The 24,195-nt window shown below is 41.1% G+C and overlaps 1 protein-coding gene across 2 annotated transcripts; it reads right to left on the reverse strand.

Annotated features, from left to right (window-relative positions):
• Positions 1-6,517: 6,517 nt before the first annotated feature.
• Positions 6,518-17,858, reverse strand: LOC127921825 (uncharacterized). Of its 2 annotated transcripts, XM_052505417.1 has the most exons (5): positions 17,368-17,858; positions 16,565-16,662; positions 15,366-15,525; positions 13,228-13,336; positions 6,518-8,647 (listed from the first exon to the last, which is right to left on the reverse strand). In XM_052505417.1, exons 1-5 carry the CDS (start codon positions 17,573-17,575, stop codon positions 7,759-7,761), a joined length of 1,464 nt encoding a protein of 487 aa, XP_052361377.1. In that variant the 5' UTR covers positions 17,576-17,858; the 3' UTR covers positions 6,518-7,758. The 2 variants fall into 2 exon arrangements, with proteins under 2 accessions (XP_052361377.1, XP_052361378.1); XM_052505418.1 differs by lacking the exons at positions 15,366-15,525; positions 16,565-16,662; positions 17,368-17,858 and adding an exon at positions 14,730-15,290 and having other exon boundaries at positions 13,228-14,685.
• Between the last annotated feature and the right edge of the window lie 6,337 nt (positions 17,859-24,195).

Consider the following 24,195-nt stretch of genomic DNA (forward strand, 5'->3'; position numbering starts at 1 on the left):
AGCACAAATAAAGCGTTCTGTTTTCTACAAATGTACCTCTAAATAGCGTTTCACTTAACCCCTCATCTCCCCCTCTCGCGCAATTGATTTCAACGTGATATCGATGAGTGATGACAAATATGTGTTGCGTTCCTTTGTTTAGCGACCCCTACATTTAAACGCATCACTCCAACATGTAGCTGACTGTCTTCTGCAGGTTGCCCTCTAACCAGTGAGGTGAAATATATCTTCCATTTCCAGGTGTTTTGTTTAGTTGTGTCAGTTTCAACAGCAACCTACAACCTGATTTCCCCTAATCGATATCAGTGATTTATTGCCACTTGTCAAAACAACATTGTTTCTAGTGCTTGTGCAGTTTATACGGTGCTTGTTTGTTTGTTGTTTATGTTAAAAAGTAATATGATTATTGTGGCAGATGTTTATTGTTTATGTTAAATAGTAATATGATTATTGTGGCAGATGTTTATTGTTTATGTTAAATAGTAATATGATTATTGTGGCAGATGTTTATTGTTTATGTTAAAAAGTAATATGATTATTGTGGCAGATGTTTATTGTTTATGTTAAATAGTAATATGATTATTGTGGCAGATGTTTGTTGTTTATGTTAAAAAGTAATATGATTATTGTGGCAGATGTTTATTGTTTATGTTAAAAAGTAATATGATTATTGTGGCAGATGTTTATTGTTTATGTTAAAAAGTAATATGATTATTGTGGCAGATGTTTGTTTATGTTAAAAAGTAATATGATTATTGTGGCAGATGTTTATTGTTTATGTTAAATAGTAATATGATTATTGTGGCAGATGTTTATTGTTTATGTTAAATAGTAATATGATTATTGTGGCAGATGTTTATTGTTTATGTTAAATAGTAATATGATTATTGTGGCAGATGTTTATTGTTTATGTTAAATAGTAATATGATTATTGTGGCAGATGTTTATTGTTTATGTTAAATAGTAATATGATTATTGTGGCAGATGTTTATTGTTTATGTTAAATAGTAATATGATTATTGTGGCAGATGTTTGTTGTTTATGTTAAAGTAATATGATTATTGTGGCAGATGTTTATTGTTTATGTTAAAAAGTAATATGATTATTGTGGCAGATGTTTATTGTTTATGTTAAATAGTAATATGATTATTGTGGCAGATGTTTATTGTTTATGTTAAAAAGTAATATGATTATTGTGGCAGATGTTTATTGTTTATGTTAAAAAGTAATATGATTATTGTGGCAGATGTTTATTGTTTATGTTAAAAAGTAATATGATTATTGTGGCAGATGTTTGTGGAAATGTTATGTTTAGGTTTTCAATTTATCTCAAACCATTTCTGCATATTGGTTATTGATTTGGACAAGTTAAAACTGTTTTGACATTGGGCTCCTCCCACCAAGCAAAATGTTGTTGAAAAGACGTTGAGTCGAAAAAACTTTTTCAGGTTTCAATGACAACAAAACAACTCAATTTAAACGTACTTGCAGCCTAAACATACTATACTATACTATACATATGGATGCAGTATATAATACATACTATACTATACATATGGATGCAGTATATACATACATACTATACTATACATATGAATGCAGTATATACATACACACTATACTATACATATGAATGCAGTATATAATACATACATACTATACTATACATATGGATGCAGTATATACATACACACTATAGTATATACATACATACTATACATATGGATGCAGTATATACATACACACTATACTATATATATGAATGCAGTATATACATACACTATACTATACATAGTACTATACATATGATGGATGCAGTATATACATACACACTATACTATACATATGGAATGCAGTATATACATACATACTATACTATACATATGGTATATACATACACACTATACATAGTATATACATACATACTATACTATACATATGGATGCAGTATATACATACACACTATACTATACATATGAATGCAGTATATAATACATACTATACTATACATATGGATGCAGTATATACATACACACTATACTATACATATGAATGCAGTATATACATACATACACTATACTATACATATGAATACATAGATATATACATACTATACTATACATATGAATGCAGTATATACATACATACTATACTATACATATGGATGCAGTATATACATACAGTATATATACTATACATATACTATACATATGGATGCAGTATATACATACATACTATACTATACATATGAATGCAGTATATAATACATACTATACTATACATATGGATGCAGTATATACATACACACTATACTATACATATGGATGCAGTATATACATACTATACTATACATATGGATGCAGTATATACATACACACTATACTATACATATGGATGCAGTATATAATACATACTATACTATACATATGGATGCAGTATATACATACACACTATACTATACATATGGATGCAGTATATACATACATACTATACTATACATATGGATGCAGTATATACATACATACTATACTATACATATGGATGCAGTATATACATACACACTATACTATACATATGTATATACATACTATACTATACATATGGATGCAGTATATACATACACACTATACTATACATATGGATGCAGTATATACATACATACTATACTATACATATGGATGCAGTATATACATACATACTATACTATACATATGGATGCAGTATATACATACATACTATACATATGGATGCAGTATATACATACACACTATACTATACATATGGATGCAGTATATACATACACATACATATACTATACATATGGATGCAGTATATACATACATACTATACATATGGATGCAGTATATACATACATACTATACTATACATATGGATGCAGTATATACATAATACATACTATACATATGGATGCAGTATATACATACACACTATACTATACATATGGATGCAGTATATACATACTATACTATACATATGGATGCAGTATATACATACTATACTATACATATGGATGCAGTATATACATACATACTATACATATGGATGCAGTATATACATACACACTATACTATACATATGGATGCAGTATATACATACACACTATACTATACATATATATAATACATACTATACTATACATATGGATGCACTATACTATACATATACATACATATACTATACATATGGATGCAGTATATACATACACACTATACTATACATATGGATGCAGTATATATGGATACATACTATACTATACATATGGATGCAGTATATACATACACACTATACTATACATATGAATGCAGTATATACATACATACTATATATACATATGGATGCAGTATATACACTATACTATACATATGAATGCAGTATATACATACACACTATACTATACATATGGATGCAGTATATACATACATACTATACTATACATATGGATGCAGTATATACATACACACTATACTATACATATGGATGCAGTATATATACATACACTATACTATACATATGGATGCAGTATATACATACTATACTATACATATGGATGCAGCTATACTATACATATGGATGCAGTATATACATACTATACATATGGATGCAGTATATACATATACATACTATACATATGGATGCAGTATATACATACATACTATACATATGGATGCAGTATATACATACATACTATACATATGGATGCAGTATATACATACATACTATACATATGGATGCAGTATATACATACACACTATACTATACATATGGATGCAGTATATACATACATACTATATATACATATGGATGCAGTATATACATACATATACTATACATATGGATGCAGTATATACATACATACACACTATACAGTATATACATATGGATGCATAGGATAGTATATACATACACACTATACTATACATACTATACATACATACATACTATACATATGGATGCAGTATATACATACATACTATACTATACATATGGATGCAGTATATACATACACACTATACTATACATATGGATGCAGTATATACATACACACTATACTATACATATGGATGCAGTATATATACATACACACTATACTATACATATGGATGCAGTATATACATACATACACACTATACATATGGATGCAGTAGAAACATACATACTATACTATACATATGGATGAAGTATATACATACATACTATACATATGGATGCAGTATAAACATACATACTATACTATACAGATGGATGCAGTATATACATACATACTATACTATACATATGGATGAAGTTTTTAAAACTTGGACCAACTTATGATTTTTTTTTAAAAACACTCATCCAATATTTACACACAGTATTTCTTGACAACATTCAAGTGCTAATTGTCTTTATTCCACTACTGAAGAAGCATGACTCAAATCACCTCGTATTTCAAACATTCAGCCTGAGGGGCTATTCGATGCTAATGCATAACACCACAGGATGTTTTTGTGCTGGTCAAGGGCAGACAGGTCTGGAGTGAACCAAGGACTACATCTATTCCTAGTTCTACATTTTTTGAAGGGGGCATGCTTATTTAAGATGGTGAGGAAGGCACTTTTAAAGAATAACCAGGTGTCATCTACTGAAGGGATGAGTTCAATGTCATTCCAGGATACCCCGGCCAGGTCGATTAGAAAGGCCTGCTTGCAGAAGTGTTTCAGGGAGTGTTTGACAGTGATGAGGGGTGGTCGTTTGGTCACAGACCCATTACGGATGCAGGCAATGAGGCAGTGGTCGCTGAGATCTTGATTGAAAACAGCAGAGGTGTATTTGGAGGGTGAGTTTAGTGAGGATGATATCTATGAGGGTGCCCGTGTTTATGGATTTGGGGTTGTGCCTGGTAGGTTCATTGATAATTTGTGTGAGTTTGAGGGCATCAAGCTTAGATTGTAGGATGGCTGGGGTGTTAAGCATGTTCCAGTTTAGGTCTCCTAGCAGCACGAGCTCAGAAGATAGATGGGGGCAATCAAATCATATACAATCAGTGTCGAGGGCACAGCTGGGGGCAGAGGGAGGTCTATAGCAAGCGGCAACAGTCAGAGACTTGTTTCTGGAAAGGTTAATTTTTTAGAAGTAGAAGCTCGAATTATTTGGGTACCGACTGCTCGCAGGGCTTTTATGTACTCTGCGCCATCGTCTTGGAACACCTTACAAAATTTTTTTAAACTTTTATTGGTGTTTTTAAATCACTGATGAAGGATTTTGAGGCTGATTCCCTGACCTGTCAATGTTTTTAATTTGCTGTTTTATATTCTTGTGAATTCAATGGTCTTTACTAGATTACTTGTAGTTTTTCATGTTGTCTGTCGGTAATTTTCTTGTAATGACTTGGTGCTGCCTATCTTGGCCAGGGCGCTCTTGAAAAAGAGATTTTAATCTCAATGAGCCCTTCCTTGTTAAATAAAGGTAAAAAAGACATAAAAAAAGAAAACTCTGCAGGCTCTGGCAGTGCTCCTCCTGCTCCTCCTTGCACAAAGGCAGGGGTAGCGGTCCTGCTGCTGGGTTGTCGTCCTCCTACGGTCTCCTCCACGTCTCCTGATGTACATTTAACATCATTTAAGTCATTACATTTAAGTCATTTAGCAGACGCTCTTATGCAACTTACAAATTGGTGCATACACCTTATGGCATCCAGTGGAACAGCCACTTCATCCTGGTAGCTACTGGCCTGTCCATAGCGCCTCCTGCTCTGGACACTACGCTGACACAGACACAGCAAACCTTCTTGCCACAGCTCGCATTGATGTTCCATCCTGGATGAGCTGCACTACCTGAGCCACTTGTGTGGGTTGTAGACTCAGTCTCATGCTACCACTAGAGTGAAAGCACCGCCAGCATTCCGAAAGGATGAGAGTAGAATAGATAGAGTAGCGCTTCCAGACACATTATAAACATTATGGAGTCTTAAAGGAGGACTGTAGCATCTAATGATGAAACATGGAGTCTTAAAGGAGGACTGTAGCATCTAATGATGAAACATTATGGAGTCTAAACCTGTTAAGGATACCCCCACTTTGTGCATTTCCATGAAGACATACCCTATTCTAACAGCCTGTAGCTCAGCCCCAGAGGCAGAAGACATACCCTATTCTAACAGCCTGCCCCAGAGGCAGAAGCTCAGCCCCAGAGGCAGAAGACATACCCTATTCTAACAGCCTGTAGCTCAGCCCCAGAGGCAGAAGACATACCCTATTCTAACAGCCTGTAGCTCAGGCCCAGAAGCAGAAGACAAACCCTATTCTAACAGCCTGTAGCTCAGCCCCAGAGGCAGAAGACATACCCTATTCTAACAGAAGACATACCCTCTAACAGCCTGTAGCTCAGGCCCAGAAGCAAGGACATGCATATTCTTGTTACCATTTGATAAAAAACACTCTGAAGTTTGTGTAAATGTGAATTGAATGTAGGAGAATATAACACAATAGATCTGGTAGAAGAAAATACAAGGAAATAAACAGGCGTTTTTCAGTTATTTTATTGTTGTAGCATCTTTAAAATCAACTAGAACATCAAAATATTCAGTTATGCTACTGTGGATACTTTCAAATGAGAGAATAACCAGGCACCAGTATTTGCCCAAAGTTTCAGACAGATTCCTCTAGGAATGAGTGAGGTACATGCCATTGGGTATGTAGTCACCCAGGTGTCCCTCACAAGTTTCCCAAATGTACCCAAGTGGCCGAATTGGTACATGGGTACATTGCTGAAAATAACTATATACAAAATTTTTAAAAATTATTCAAACATACCCGGAAAAATATATTTTGGAAAATTGATGAAAAAAAATGAACATTTCAAAAAAAAATTAACAACATGGGTAACTATTTACACTCAATGTTCAATAATGTGAAGAGCCTCTACACAATATTGTGCTGCTGATGCCACAGCCCATAGCAGTCTCTTTCTGCTGTGAAGCAGAGGGTCACTGCACAGGTGTCGCAGCCGACAGAGGATTTCTTGTGGCAAAGAGCACAACGAAGCCTCCTTACTGAATTCCTTTTGCACTCATTCTCACCTGCAATAAGGAATTTCAGCATGTGCACACCACTGGTTGAAGGAACAGAAGGGACAGAGGTAGAGGGGACTGAAGGTGCTGCAGTGGACCTGCTGTAGCTAGCAAGCTCACGGACGAGCTGCTCCCTGAATACCAGCTGTGAGATGGGGGGCTGTCCACGGCTCTTGGCCATTTCCTTCTGGAGGATGAATGCATTCACCACAGCAATGTCAATGAAATGGTAAAACAATGTCTTGTACCATTTCTTTGTCTTATGGAGAACATCGTAGTATCCTATAAGAGCGTCGGATAGGTCTACACCTCCTCTGCTCTGGTTGTAGTCCTTGATGGCTGCAGGAATGGGGACATCTTTAGTGGTCCATGCCCCAGTAGCATCCTTCACAAGCCTGATGACGTGATCCCCACTGAAGGACTTGTGGATAGTGGAGCACATCACCACCTCTCTGGCGTCCATCCACTTCACAAACAGCAGGCCATCTTCACGGATCCATTGCATGGTCCCCGCTCAGCCCGCTTGGGCATGTCGTCCACCTTCGTCTTCGGGAAGCCCACCCTGGTGGTACGAATGGTGCCACAAGCCCACACATCCAGCTTCCTCAGGTCTGCAAACAGGGCAGGGCTTGTGTAGAAGTTATCCACAAACAGTTTGTAGCCCTTCCCCAGCAGTTGAAAATCCAACAACGCCATTACAGAGGCATAGCTGAGTTCCTTACCGGAAGCAAAACTGTTCTTCCCTCGTAGACAAAGAAATTGTACGTGTAGGCACACTCAGAATCAGCCAACACAAACAGCTTCAGACCACACTTGGTTGGTTTGTTTCTCATGTATTGTTGGAGGCCAATGCTGTCCTTTGAGGCCACCATCCTCTCATTGATTGACACGTTCTGGGCTGGCTGAAAGTACGTCTTGCAGGCCTCGACAATGCTGTGGTAGAGAGGTTTGATTTTGCACAGTGTATCAAACCTCGCTGTGCCTCTCTTCTTCTCATTCTCTTCATCAACCTTTGGGTCACTGATGTGAAGCGCCTGGGAGAGATCCAGAAACCTTTTGCGGGACATAACAGACGAGGGGAAAGGCAGTTGGTAGAGAGACGACGTTTTCCAGTAGCCCTTCAGGCTTTTCAGCCTCACCAGCCCCATGTAGATGACCAGAGAAAGGTAGCAGAAAAAGTCTGCCGTGGATATGGGCTTCCATGCTGCCGTTTTGCCTGCTTGCTTCTTCTTCCCATTCTTATTTGTGTTGGACACGAGCGACTCTACAACAGATTGGGTGAAGAACAGCTGAAAAAGCTGAAGGGGGCTGTACGTAGCAGTCATGTTTAGCTGAGGTCCCGGCTTCCTTTTCGGCCTAAAGGTCGGTTGGGGTGGCTCCACATCGTCTTCTAGGACGGTGTGCCAACGCCATTCTGTCCCTCTGTTAGCGGATGGCACACTTCCCCTCTTCCTCTTCTTTGTCGGTCCTCTAGACGGCCCGGGAGGTGTGGAGCCAGAGACAGCAGGGGTACAGCTGGATGAACCAGCTTCAGAGGGGGATGGACCAATTGGCACTGGGGGCTCCCAGTCGGGGTCAGTGCCACTGTGAAAGAAAATGTTCAGTTAGAATAGTTTCACATATGAGCCCTGCATCAACAGGTATAATAAAAACACACATTATTTATATATATGTGAGTACAGGGAACATAAAGTGCTGTTCCATTTCACTTTGTTGTGGGCTTGTCTGTGTTTGCCTACATTCTACACCATACATAGGTTATGGGTCGTTCTCATACATACAAACAGACCCTCACTCACAATGACTAGCCAACACCGCCAGCATTCAAAAGCACCGCCAGCATTCAAAAGTGACCAAAACATCAGCCAGGAAGCATAGGAACTGAGAAGTGGTCTGTGGCCCCCACCTGCAGAACCACTCCTTTATTGGGGGTGTCTTGCTAAATGCCTATAATTTTCCACCTGTTGTCTATTCCATTTGCACAACAGCATGTGAAATTTGTCAATCAGTGTTGCTTCCTAAGTGGATAGTTGGATTTCACAGAAGTGTGATTGACTTGGAGTTACATTGTGTTGTTTAAGTGTTCCCTTTATTTATTTTTTGCAGTGTCTATACAGTGGGGCAATAAAAGTATTTAGTCAGCCACCAATTGTGCAAGTTCTCCCACTTAAAAAGACGAGGGGCCTGTAATTTGTAAACATACATATATATATATATATATTGTGCAAGTTCTCCCGCTTAAAAAGATGAGGCAAAAACTTCTTTTCCACCATAATTTGAAAATAAATTCATAAAAAATCCTACAAAGTGATTTTCTGGATTTTTTTTTCTCATTTTGTCTGTCATAGTTGTAGTGTGTAGTGTCTGTCATAGTTGTAGTGTGTAGTGTCTGTCATAGTTGTAGTGTGTAGTGTCTGTCATAGTTGTAGTGTGTAGTGTCTGTCATAGTTGTAGTGTGTAGTGTCTGTCATAGTTGTAGTGTGTAGTGTCTGTCATAGTTGTAGTGTGTAGTGTCTGTCATAGTTGTAGTGAACTTCCGGGTTGGAGCGAGCGGTCGCATCGGCACTTCGCTCCGCAGGTAGTATAACTCTTTCATTACATTTCATTATAGTACAACGGTTTGATTTGTCTAATCTTAGCAATTTCTTCTTAGCTAGCTACATAGCCGTCTTTGTATCAAAGATAAATTGCATAATTATCGTATTTCGTCGTCCTAACGTATTCTTCACTGCTATTTGCCCAGCAGCTAGCCAGCTAGCAATGTTAGCTAGCCAGCTCACATTTCATTATAGTACAACGGTTTGATTTGTCTAATCTTAGCAATTTCTTCTTAGCTAGCTACATAGCCGTCTTTGTATCAAAGATAATTGCATAATTATCGTATTTCGTCGTCCTAACGTAGTCTACACTGCTATTTGCCCAGCAGCTAGCCAGCTAGCAAACGCCCACCGATTAGCAGCACTGTAGTAACTATTACACTCAACTGAACGACTTCATTAGTGTAGTGTTAGCTAGCTACATAGCTGTCTTTGCTGTCTTCGTATCCAAGATAATTGTGTAGTTTAGAGTGTGTAGTCTTAGAGTGATTATCTTAATTTACAGAGGTTAGCTAGCCAGCTATTTGTCGTCCTATTTGTCGTCCTTAACGTAGGAGACTCTGCTAGCTAGCCAACAGCTAGCCAACAGCTAGCCAACAGCTAGCCAACGTCTACCGAATAGACTCAACAACCCGATCGCATTCACAGGTAGTATCACATTTTCATTTCATTTCATTACAGTACAACGGTTTGATTTGTTTGATCGTAGCTAGCTACATAGCTAGCTACATAAACGTCTTTGTATCAAAGATAATTGTGTAGTCTAGAGCGATTTTCTAGGTTAGCTAGCCAGCTATTGTCGTTCTTTTAACGCAACGTAACGTAAACAACACTGCTAGCTAGCCAGCTAGCCCCCGAATAGCAACACTGCAGAAACTATTACACTCAACGGAACGACTTGATTAGTGTAGTGTCAACAACGCAGCCACTGCCAGCTAGCCTACTTCAGCAGCACTGTATCATTTAATCATTTTAGTCAATAAGATTCTTGCTACGTAAGCTTAACTTTCTGAACACTCGAGACGTGTAGTCCACTTGTCATTCCAATCTCCTTTGCATTAGCGTAGCCTCTTCTGTAGCCTGTCAACTATGTGTCTGTCTATCCCTGTTCTCTCCTCTCTGCACAGACCATACAAACGCTCCACACCGCGTGGCCGCGGCAACCCTAATCTGGTGGTCCCAGCGCACGACCCACGTGGAGTTCCAGGTCTCCGGTAGCCTCTGGAACTGCCGATCTGCGGCCAACAAGGCAGAGTTCATCTCAGCCTATGCCTCCCTCCAGTCCCTCGACTTCTTGGCACTGACGGAAACATGGATCACCACAGACAACACTGCTACTCCTACTGCTCTCTCTTCGTCCGCCCACGTGTTCTCGCACACCCCGAGAGCTTCTGGTCAGCGGGGTGGTGGCGCCGGGATCCTCATCTCTCCCAAGTGGTCATTCTCTCTTTCTCCCCTTACCCATCTGTCTATCGCCTCCTTTGAATTCCATGCTGTCACAGTTACCAGCCCTTTCAAGCTTAACATCCTTATCATTTATCGCCCTCCAGGTTCCCTCGGAGAGTTCATCAATGAGCTTGATGCCTTGATAAGCTCCTTTCCTGAGGACGGCTCACCTCTCACAGTGCTGGGCGACTTTAACCTCCCCACGTCTACCTTTGACTCATTCCTCTCTGCCTCCTTCTTTCCACTCCTCTCCTCTTTTGACCTCACCCTCTCACCTTCCCCCCTACTCACAAGGCAGGCAATACGCTCGACCTCATCTTTACTAGATGCTGTTCTTCCACTAACCTCATTGCAACTCCCCTCCAAGTCTCCGACCACTACCTTGTATCCATTTCCCTCTCGCTCTCATCCAACACTTCCCACACTGCCCCTACTCGGATGGTATCGCGCCGTCCCAACCTTCGCTATCTCTCCCCCGCTACTCTCTCCTCTTCCATCCTATCATCTCTTCCCTCTGCTCAAACCTTCTCCAACCTATCTCCTGATTCTGCCTCCTCAACCCTCCTCTCCTCCCCTTCTGCATCCTTTGACTCTCTATGCCCCCTATCCTCCAGGCCGGCTCGGTCCGCCCCGTGGCTCGACGACTCATTGCGAGCTCACAGAACAGGGCTCCGGGCAGCCGAGCGGAAATGGAGGAACTCTCTCCTCCCTGCGGACCTGGCATCCTTTCACTCCCTCCTCTCTACATTTTCCTCCTCTGTCTCTGCTGCTAAAGCCATTTTCTACCACTCTAAATTCCAAGCATCTGCCTCTAACCCTAGGAAGCTCTTTGCCACCTTCTCCTCCCTCCTGAACCCCCCCCCCTCCTCCCTCTCTGCAGATGACTTCGTCAACCATTTTGAAAAGAAGGTCGACGACATCCGATCCTCGTTTGCTAAGTCAAACGGCACCGCTGGTTCTGCTCACACTGCCCTACCCTGTGCTCTGACCTCTTTCTCCCCTCTCTCTCCAGATGAAATCTCGCGTCTTGTGACGGCCGGCCGCCCAACAACCTGCCCGCTTGACCCTATCCTCCTCTCTTCTCCAGACCATTTCCGGAGACCTTCTCCCTTACCTCACCTCGCTCATCAACTCATCCCTGACCGCTGGCTACGTCCCTTCAGTCTTCAAGAGAGCGAGAGTTGCACCCCTTCTGAAAAAACCTACACTCGATCCCTCCAATGTCAACAACTACAGACCAGTATCCCTTTCTTTTCTCTCCAAAACACTTGAACGTGCCGTCCTTGGCCAGCTCTCCCGCTATCTCTCTCTGAATGACCTTCTTGATCCAAATCAGTCAGGTTTCAAGACCAGTCTCAGTTGAATGACTACTCTTCTCTGTATCACGGAGGCGCTCCGCACTGCTAAAGCTAACTCTCTCTCATCTGCTCTCATCCTTCTAGACCTATCGGCTGCCTTCGATACTGTGACCCATCAGATCCTCCTCTCCACCCTCTCAGAGTTGGGCATTTCCGGCGCGGCCCACGCTTGGATTGCGTCCTACCTGACAGGTCGCTCCTACCAGGTGGCGTGGCGAGAATCTGTCTCCTCACCACGCGCTCTCACCACTGGTGTCCCCCAGGGCTCTGTTCTAGGCCCTCTCCTATTCTCGCTATACACCAAGTCACTTGGCTCTGTCATAACCTCACATGGTCTCTCCTATCATTGCTATGCAGACGACACACAATTAATCTTCTCCTTTCCCCCTTCTAATGAGTGTAGTGTCTGTCATAGTTGTAGTGTGTAGTGTCTGTCATAGCCTGTAATTACAGGCCTCTAATCTGTTTTGGTTGGTGATCATGTACTAATATCATGCAATAAAATGCTAATTAATTACTTAAAAATCATACAACGTGATTTTCTGGATTTTTGTTTTAGATTCCGTCGCTCACAGTTGAAGTGTACCTATGATAAAAATGACAGACCTCTACATGCTTTGTAAGTAGGAAAACCTGCAAAATCGGCAATGTATCAAATACTTGTTCTCCCCACTGTATATAAATCAATAAAAAAATCTCAAATTAATATGAAACCATTTAAACAACTGCATTAGCATGAGAAACAAACACATTTTTTACTTACTGATCGAAAAGTGGATCTTCTTCTTCCAAAAACATGTCATCCGCGCTGGAATCCAAACTCAGATCACTCACAGAGTCCTCATCCATTCCTTCTGTGTCACTCTCAATTTCTGCAATAATATCATCAACATGTTTATACTTGGACCTTTGATTTAGCTTTTCCACTCTTAGCAGTCCATGTTTAACTATTTCAGATTTCAGAGAAGTTTGTAGAAGAGAACGAACAGCTGTGAAACGTAAACTACAATGAGTCCGGTTTCCTTTCACCAGAGAATGAACTCTGTTGTGCACAGCTCTACCATGATGGCTGTTTGTCCTACAAAGAGAATGGAACTCTGTTGTGCACAGCTCTACCATGATGGCTGTTTGTCCTACAAAGAGAATGGAACTCTGTTGTACACAGCTCTACCATGATGGCTGTTTGTCCTACAAAGAGAATGGAACTCTGTTGTACACAGCTCTACCATGATGGCTGTTTGTCCTACAAAGAGAATGGAACTCTGTTGTACACAGCTCTACCATGATGGCTGTTTGTCCTACAAAGAGAATGGAACTCTGTTGTACACAGCTCTACCATGATGGCTGTTTGTCCTACAAAGAGAATGGAACTCTGTTGTACACAGCTCTACCATGATGGCTGTTTGTCCTACAAAGAGAATGGAACTCTGTTGTGCACAGCTCTACCATGATGGCTGTTTGTCCTACAAAGAGAATGGAACTCTGTTGTGCACAGCTCTACCATGATGGCTGTTTGTCCTACAAAGAGAATGGAACTCTGTTGTGCACAGCTCTACCATGATGGCTGTTTGTCCTACAAAGAGAATGGAACTCTGTTGTGCACAGCTCTACCATGATGGCTGTTTGTCCTACAAACGGCGTTTACATACTGCTGGAAATCCCAGCTCATTGGCTACCCAGCTCGGTTTCAAAACGATAGGTGGTCATTGGACACCACCAGGTGTTGTATAGCCAATACATAATGTAGAATGATGAAACGAGTGTCCGAGGATTGAAACCGAACTCGACCGTGTTAAACAACGTGTAGCCAATTAGATTTCATAAAATCGTTTTTGCTGCAAGTTGAAAGAGTCGGGAATTCATGCAGAATGCCGTTTCCAACATGGACCGTGTTGGGATGTACACTACCCTTCTAAAGTTCAGGGTCACTTAGAAAAGTCCTTTTGTCAATTAAAATCCAGGAGTCACCTCTTCACTGTTGATGTTGAGACTGAAAAGAGGAACTCTGCCTAGAAGGCCAGCATCCAGAAGTCGCCTCTTCACTGTTGATGTTGAGACTGGACAGAGGAACTCTGCCTAGAAGGCCAGCATCCAGGAGTCGCCTCTTCACTGTTGATGTTGAGACTGGACAGAGGAACTCTGCCTAGAAGGCCAGCATCCAGGAGTCGCCTCTTCACTGTTGATGTTGAGGCTGGTGTTTTGTGGGTACTATTTAATGAAGCTGACAGTTGTGAGGCGTCTTTCTCAAACTAGACACTTATGTACTTGTACTCTTGCTCAGTTGTGCACCGGGGCCTCCCACTGGTTGCTGATAATGGGTTTCTGCCTATTTAGATATTCCATTTTAAAAAACTGGAGTTTCCAGCTACAATAGTCATTTACAACATTAACAATGTCTACACTGTATTGCTGATTAATTTGATGTTATTTTAATGGACAACAAATGTGCTTTTCTTTCACAAACAAGGACATTTCTAAGTGACCCCAAACTTTTCAACAGTACTGTATATATAGAAATACACGTTTAAAATGTGTACCAATCGATTGGTCAAAAGAACAGGTGACTAAGTCAAACAAGATTTTTATTAGTCGGGGACAGCCCCACTGGTAAAAGATACCAGTCCATCTTCATATCAACTAACAGAACTCTGCTGGTTGTCCTGGTAACAGATACCAGTCCATCTTCATGTCAACTAACAGAACTCTGCTGGTTGTCCTGGTAACAGATACCAGTCCATCTTCATATCAACTAACAGAACTCTGCTGGTTGTCCTGGTAACAGATACCAGTCCATCTTCATATCAACTAACAGAACTCTGCTGGTTGTCCTGGTAACAGATACCAGTGGGCAGATCTATTGTATACCAGATCTATTGTATTTGTTCAAACTAAACTACTTACTTTGATGTGTCAAATCTGATCCGTTCTTCTCTCCTCCTCCTCTCACAGTTCCACTCAGCCCTGTTGCTTTCCTGCAGTCCACCAGCAGCACAGACAACCTCTTCATCCCGGGAGAGGCACGACACTGGGACTCCGGGAGGACGGAAGGGCTAGCGTTGTCCTGGTAACCATAAAGAGGGGACACAGACACATATAATTATAGATGCTGATGTCACTGTTGACATAAAGTGCTTTACAGAAACCCAGACCAGACCACAATAGAGCAAGCTGTATGCTAGACCAGACCAAGCTGTATGCTAGGCCAGACCAAGCTGTATGCTAGACCAGACCAAGCTGTATGCTAGACCAGACCAAGCTGTATGCTAGACCAGACCAAGCTGTATGCTAGACCAGACCAAGCTGTATGCTAGACCAGACCAAGCTGTATGCTAGACCAGACCAAGCTGTATGCTAGTCCAGACCAAGCTGTATGCTAGACCAGACCAAGCTGTATGCTAGTCCAGACCAAGCTGTATGCTAGTCCAGACCAAGCTGTATGCTAGTCCAGACCAAGCTGTATGCTAGTCCAGACCAAGCTGTATGCTAGTCCAGACCAAGCTGTATGCTAGACCAGACCAAGCTGTATGCTAGACCAGACCAAGCTGTATGCTAGACCAGACCAAGCTGTATGCTAGACCAGACCAAGCTGTATGCTAGACCAGACCAAGCTGTATGCTAGACCAGACCAAGCTGTATGCTAGACCAGACCAAGCTGTATGCTAGACCAGACCAAGCTGTATGCTAGGCCAGACCAAGCTGTATGCTAGGCCAGACCAAGCTGTATGCTAGACCAGACCAAGCTGTATGCTAGACCAGACCAAGCTGTATGCTAGACCAGACCAAGCTGTATGCTAGACCAGACCAAGCTATATGCTAGACCAGACCAAGCTATATGCTAGACCAGACCAAGCTGTGTGCTAGGCCAGACCAAGCTGTGTGCTAGACCAGACCAAAGCTGTATGCTAGACCAGACCAAGCTATATGCTAGGCCAGACCAAGCTGTATGCTAGGCCAGACCAAGCTGTATGCTAGACCAGACCAAGCTGTATGCTAGACCAGACCAAGCTGTATGCTAGTCCAGACCAAGCTGTATGCTAGTCCAGACCAAGCTGTATGCTAGTCCAGACCAAGCTGTATGCTAGACCAGACCAAAGCTGTACCATCTGGTGTTCTGATGTGGAGAGACTCTTCTCTGCCTCTTCAGCTTCATGAGGTTGTTGAGGCTCCCCAGAGGATCCACGATAGTCAGGTCTCTCTCCTGTGTGAACGAGAACATCAAATGCTTAGCAGGACAGGAAAATGGTCCAATTCACACACTAATCAAGAGAACATCCCTGGTAAATCATTACTGCCTCCGATCTGTCGGACTCAAACAAACACACGTTTCAATTGTAGATTGTCAGAGGGTTGGAGTGTTTCCCTGGCTATCCGTAATTAAAAATAAAAACAAGAAAATGGCACCATCTGGTCTGCTTAATATAAGGAATTTGAAATGATTTATATTTTAAGTACATTTTAGACTTTTACTCAAGTAGTATTTTACTGGGTGATTCACTTTTACTTGAGTAATTTTCTATTGAGGTATCTTTACTTTTACTCAAGTATGACAATTGCATACTTTTCCCCCCACCACTGTGATGCAAATGTTAAAGGGCCGTTCCACAAAATGGATGCCTTTTGCATCCCTTCGACATTTTAAGTATACATTATGCACTGTATATTATATTTTAAAAGCCTGTAATAATAGATTAAGTGCACGTTAATATAGACCACATGGAAAATTCAATAAAATCACATTTTGAAGTTCCAAAAATATATGTACCAATGGCAGATTGCCCCTTAAACAATTCCTACAGTACTGAACAACATACTAAAGTGCAGAACTTCAGTATAATGCCAATTTTTTTTTATATACATTATTTCAACAACTGCATAGTGCCCCTGTTTATAAAACAGTACTCACTGGTGGTAATCGGATGTTCGGTCTCGTCTTCTTTTATTGAGAAATCCTCCTCTTTTACTTCAAAATGTTCTTCCTCCTTTTTGATTCTGAAAGCTCCTACCCCTTTTTCCACTTTGACAACCTCGTTCCCATATTCCTCTTTCACTGTAATATCATCCTCTTGTTTCACTGTAATATCATCCTCTTGTTTCACTGTAATATCATCCATCCTCTTCTTTCATTCTTCAAGCTTCTTTGCCTCCTTTCACCAGTTTCTTTCTCCGTCGAGATTAGTGAGTTTATGGTCCGGGAGATTAGCCTAGTGCAGCATCAATGTAACACATTTGCTAATTTAACAAGCCAATTACGTTTAAATGAACCAGTAGATAGGTAAACAGAATTATGTTCAAAACACTAAGAGTAATATACACAAGATTAGGTCTAAAGAGCTTCAATTTTTAGGTTTGCTAGCAAAGCACCGCGTGGGTAAACCAGGAACCTTTTGTCGCTGTTGATGAAGTCTCCAGTTCCGTCCACTAGATAATACGTCACGCAAGAAGCATCACCTGAAAAATTCATATCGCCATCTGCTGACTGGAGTGGGTAACGCAAATTGGAAAAATATGAATTACAATGTTCAGTCTGGCAAGCAATGTCATAAGAAGTCATTTAAAAATAACCAGATGTTATGTTCTTACTTCTTACAGCCAATACTTCCCTCCAGGATTGGCCTGCCTATTAGGCAGGATTCTCCATTGATTCTCCAAGATGGCGTAGCAGTCGAACGTCTTGTCGTGTCCCTTGTATATATCGTTTTTTAAATATTTTTTAAACATATTTTTCTTCGCATATGACCATCTGATCATGTATCACTCCAGTGTTAATCTGCAAAATTGTAATTATTCGCCTTCCTCCTCATGCCTTTTGCACTCAATGTATATAGACTCCCCTTTTTCTTCCTACTGTGTTATTGACTTGTTAATAGTTTACTCCATGTGTAACTCTGTGTTGTCTGCTCACACTGCTATGTTTTATCTTGGCCAAGTCGCAGTTGCAAATGAGAACTTGTTCTCAACTAGCCTACCTGGTTAAATAAAGGTGAAATATTCATTTTATTTTAAAGGTGACAGATAGAATAGGGTGCCGTACTCCGAGCTACATTGACCAAGGCTCATCACGAACAACACATAACACTTCATATAATGCTGCCCAAATACAATGAAAACTTCTCTCACCCAGTGGCATATGGGCTATTTAGGTGAGCGTTGGTGTCTCCCATCTCCACAGAGGAACACTAGATCTCTGTCAGAGTGACCATCGGGTTCTCGGTAACCTCCCAGACCAAGGCCCTTCTCCCCTGATTGCTCAGTTTGGCCAGGCGGCCCGCTCTAGGAAGAGCCTTGGTGGTTCCAAACCTCTCCTTTTAAGAACGATGGAGGCCACTGTATTCTTTGGGAACTTCAATGCGGCAGAATTATTATTTTTTTTGTCTCCCTTCCCCATATCTGTGTCGGACTTCTACGGACAATTCCTTCCACCTCATCTCAAGGATGATTAATGGAAACAAGATGCACCTGAGCTCAATTTCGATTCTCATAGCAAAGGGTCTGAATACTTATGTAAATATGTTATTTCTGTTTAAATATATATACATTTGTAATCATTTCTAAAAACTTGAACACTTTCCAAAAGCACTGTATGTATAAACATATATTTTCCTTTGTTTTCCACTAACCCTACCACCCCTTCCCTGATTGGAGGAAACTAATGCACAGCAACTATTAGGCTTCTACGTCCAGCTCATACATACTATGTACATTTTAGACACAATGAATTATACAATAGTTATATTTAGTTTGTTTTTAATCCTATCCTTCAGTCACCCTAAACCTCTCCCATCTATCTCTGAAGACCATCCAGTGCTATCCTTCAGTTACCTAAACCTCTCCCATCTATCTCTGAAGACCATCCAGTCCTATCCTTCAGTTACTCTAAACCTCTCCCATCTATCTCTGAAGACCATCCAGTGCTATCCTTCAGTTACCCTAAACCTCTCCCATCTATCTCTGAAGACCATCCAGTCCTCTCCTTCAGTCACCCTAAACCTCTCCCATCTATCTCTGAAGACCATCCAGTCCTATCCTTCAGTTACCCTAAACCTCTCCCATCTATCTCTGAAGACCAACCAGTCCTATCCTTCAGTTACCCTAAACCTCTCCCATCTATCTCTGAAGACCATCCAGTCCTATCCTTCAGTTACCCTAAACCACTCCCCTCTATCTCTGAAGACCATCCAGTCCTATCCTTCAGTTACCCTAAACCTCTCCCATCTATCTCTGAAGACCATCCAGTCCTATCCTTCAGTTACCCTAAACCTCTCCCATCTATCTCTGAAGACCATCCAGTCCTATCCTTCAGTTACCCTAAACCTCTCCCATCTATCTCTGAAGACCATCCAGTCCTATCCTTCAGTTACCCTAAACCTCTCCCATCTATCTCTGAAGACCATCCAGTCCTATCCTTCAGTTACCCTAAACCACTCCCCTCTATCTCTGAAGACCATCCAGTCCTATCCTTCAGTTACCCTAAACCTCTCCCATCTATCTCTGAAGACCATCCAGTCCTATCCTTCAGTTACCCTAAACCTCTCCCATCTATCTCTGAAGACCATCCAGTCCTATCCTTCAGTTACCCTAAACCTCTCCCATCTATCTCTGAAGACCATCCAGTCCTATCCTTCAGTTACCCTAAACCTCTCCCATCTATCTCTGAAGACCATCCAGTCCTATCCTTCAGTTACCCTAAACCTCTCCCATCTATCTCTGAAGACCACCCCGTTTGATTTCTATTTGCCATATATTTTTAACTGTGATGTTTCACAAAAGTTCTTGACCTTTATATTCTCATAGTTGCTGCAGATTGTAAATACAAAATAAACATGTTTGCTAAAGGTATTATATTATTGATCAATTGTCTATGACTTTTCAAATCCCCCAGTAGTGCTGTCTGCAGAGTTAGCTCCAGGTAAATGTTGCCATTCCTTGACATGCGACCAAAAACAAGCTACATAATTACAGTACTAAAACAAATGATCTAATGATTCTGTCTCTTCGCAGCTAAATCTGCAGAGAGGTTCATTGTATCCCCATATATAGAACATTGTATTGGTTGCAAGAATTTTGTATAATAATTCAAATTGAAAAGTTCCAAGTCATAATTCATAATTTTCTTTAACCAATTTTTGTCTTTAATGCAGGGCTGACAGACAAGTTTCTTACTTTTTCCCCTTGCCACCATTTTTGTGGTAATGCTGCAATTAATTGGTTGTAATTTTGGGTAGTGTAGACATTTCCATATATTTTTGTTAGCTGCATGTGTGACAACTCCACCAGTCCTATTTATGATATAATTTACAAAGATTTATGTATTATTATGTATTCAGTTTTACTTTTATTTATTTTTATCAATTAGTATATTTGAGTTTAATCAGAATTTTTGTAGTATTATTTGTTCTGTCTTTCTATGGCCTGTATTGTAATACAGCCCGACAGGTGCATCTGTAAAACTGTGTGAGGGTTTTAGGTGACAAGTGTTACGACTTCTAGGAGTAGTGGGTGCGGAGTCAGGCGCAGAGAGCAAAGGGTAAAGTAACAAATCAAAATCAAATCAAATTTATTTATATAGCCCTTCGTACATCAGCTGATATCTCAAAGTGCTGTACAGAAACCAGCCTAAAACCCCAAACAGCAAGCAATGCAGGTGTAGAAGCACGGTAAAAACTCCCTAGAAAGGCCAAAACCTAGGAAGAAACCTAGAGAGGAACCAGGCTATGTGGGGTGGCCAGTCCTCTTCTGGCTGTGCCGGGTGGAGATTATAACAGAACATGGCCAAGATGTTCAAATGTTCATAAATGACCAGCATGGTCGTATAATAATAAGGCAGAACAGTTGAAACTGGAGCAGCAGCACGGTCAGGTGGACTGGGGACAGTAAGGAGTCATCATGTCAGGTAGAATAGCTGATGACCAAAAATGAATACAGATTAAACCACCACCCAAAAGGGCACTTCAGAGACTGGAAGGGCAAAGGGGCATGTGCTCTACAAAGGTAGAGTCCTGTCTGTCCACCTCCTAACTGTCCATGTCACTTCAGAGACTGTAAGGGCAAAGGGGCATGTGCTCTACAAAGGTAGAGTCCTATCTGTCCTTAAACAAAGTGGGCACTGCTTCATGTGGCAACAGCAACACTCACCTAAATAGCCTGAGGCTGAAGATTCGAGTAAGACCAGTGAGAACTGACTTAAAAACGGGCACTAAATATGCATTTCTTGAACTAATGTGGGGTTTGAAAGGGGCATTCTCATGAAGTTCTACAATTTAATATGTTGTTCAGTACTCAATACATTGTTAACGGTGCTATCCGTCCTTGGTACATATTTTTTTGTGACTTTTCTATTAGATTTATTGAAATATCCATGTAGTCCACATTAAAGTGCACTTCATCTAACAGGCTTTTCAGAATTCAACATTGGTGCATAATTTCTACTTAAATTGTCAAAGGGACGCAAAAGACACCCTTTTTGTGGAAAGACCCTTTTTACATTTGCAACACAAACAATATTTGAGGAAATCACGATGAAAGTTGCCATTATAGGCACTTTTTTATACGTATTCATGCCTCTTGTAAGACTCTGTGATTGCAGTAGATGGTCATAAGTTTACCATCTGTTTGATGTTCTCGTTCACACAGGAGAGAGACATGACTTTCGTGGATCCTCTGGGAAGCCTCAACAACATCCTGATGCTGACGAGGCAGAGAAGAGTCTCTCCACATCAGAACACCAGATGGCCTAGCATACAGCTTGGTCTGGTCTAGCATACAGCTTGGTCTGGTCTAGCATACAGCTTGGTCTGGCCTAGCATACAGCTTGGTCTGGCCTAGCATACAGCTTGGTCTGGCCTAGCATACAGCTTGGTCTGGTCTAGCATACAGCTTGGTCTGGCCTAGCATACAGCTTGGTCTGGTCTAGCATACAGCTTGGTATGATCTAGCATACAGCTTGGTCTATTGTGGTCTGGGCTGGGTTTCTGTAAAGCAGTTTATGACAACAGTGACATCAGCATCCATAATGATATGTGTCTGTGTCCCTCTTTATGGTTACCAGGACAACGCTAGCCGTTTGGTACAGCTTTTTAAAATGTATTTATTTTTATTTCACCTTTTTATTTAACCAGGTAGACTAGTTGAGAACAAGTTCTCATTTGCAACTGCAACCTGGCCAAGATAAAGCATAGCAGTGTGACATACAACAACACAGAGTTACACATTGAATAAACAAAACATACAGTCAATAATACAGTAGAACAAAATAAAACAAAAAATCTATATATACAGTGAGTGCAAATGAGGTAAGTTAAGGAAATAAATAGGCCATGGTGGTGAAGTAATTACAATATAGCAATTAAACACTGGAATGGTAGATCGGCAGAAGATGAATGTGCAGGTAGAGATACTGGGGTGCAAAGAAGCAAAATAACAGGAACAGAGTAGGAGTAGGATAAGACTATAAGAACTGGTCGTCTAGCACGTATGGAAGAGAGAGTAAAAGGAGCAGGTTTCTGGTCACGATAGCATAGGTTCAAGGCATAGTGTACAGACAAAGGTAAGGTAGGATGTGAGTACATTGGAGGTAAAACTTGGCATTGAGTAATGAAGAGAGAGAGATATAGTCTCTAGAGATGTTTAAACCAGATCTTGTTATCTCATATGTAGGAGGTGGAACAACATGGTTGGTTAAGGCATATTGAGCAGGGCTAGAGGCTCTACAGTGAAATAAGACAGTAATCACTAACCAGGACAGTAATGGACAAGGCATATTGATATTAGAGAGAGGGATGCGTAGCCTAGTGAACATATGGGTCCAGTGAGTGGTTGGGCTGGCTGGGGATACGTAAATTCAGACAGCTAGCTGGGCCGGGGGTAGCAAGCTAGCAGAAGGCTAGCGGGCCGGCTATCAGGCCGAGGCTAACAAGCTAGCAGAAGGCTAGCGGGCCGGCTATCAGGCCGAGGCTAACAAGCTAGCAGAAGGCTAGCGGGCCGGCTATCAGGCCGGGGTAGCAAGCTAGCAGAAGGCTAGCGGGCCGGCTATCAGGCCGAGGCTAACAAGCTAGCAGAAGGCTAGCGGGCCGGCTATCAGGCCGGGGTAGCAAGCTAGCAGAAGACGTAGGAAGTCTGTTTATAGCCTCCTCGTGCATTTCCGTCGGTAGACCAGTCGTGATGGATTAGTGGGGCTCTAGACAGCTAACGTTAGCAGGCCGCAAGGGCTAATGGGGCTAACAGTTGAGAAAAAACTCGGCAGATATACCATCAGTCCCAGGAGACATATTATATCTAAGGTGTTCAATAGCATAAATGATCTCTTCAACTATAATAGAGTCACACTGTTTCCTTGTCAGCCTCCCCAATTGATTTCACATCCCCCAGAGAGTCAAAAAAAATAATGGTTGAGAAAATCTCACAGTACTTAGAACTATATAAATTCCTATAGAAGTTGGAACTAAAGTCAGAGACTAATTTGGGATCATCTGTGATGAGACCATTAATATTTAATCGTTGAATTGTATTATTTTTAAGAGTGGTCTTTTTCTAACCTGAAAAAAAACAAGATGAATTTTGTTCATCCTCCTCGAGCCACTTCTTCCCAGATCTGACAAAGGCTCCCTCTGCTTTCAGTTTATACATATCATCCAACTTGTGTTGTAGCTCAAACAGAACAGATTTGTCCTCCTCTGAGAGACTTTCAACAGAATTTTGAACGAGACAGGTGATCTTTGTAATTGTACTTCTTCAG

The sequence above is a fragment of the Oncorhynchus keta genome, unplaced genomic scaffold, assembly GCF_023373465.1.
Source record: "Oncorhynchus keta strain PuntledgeMale-10-30-2019 unplaced genomic scaffold, Oket_V2 Un_contig_2374_pilon_pilon, whole genome shotgun sequence".
NCBI lineage: Eukaryota > Metazoa > Chordata > Actinopteri > Salmoniformes > Salmonidae > Oncorhynchus > Oncorhynchus keta.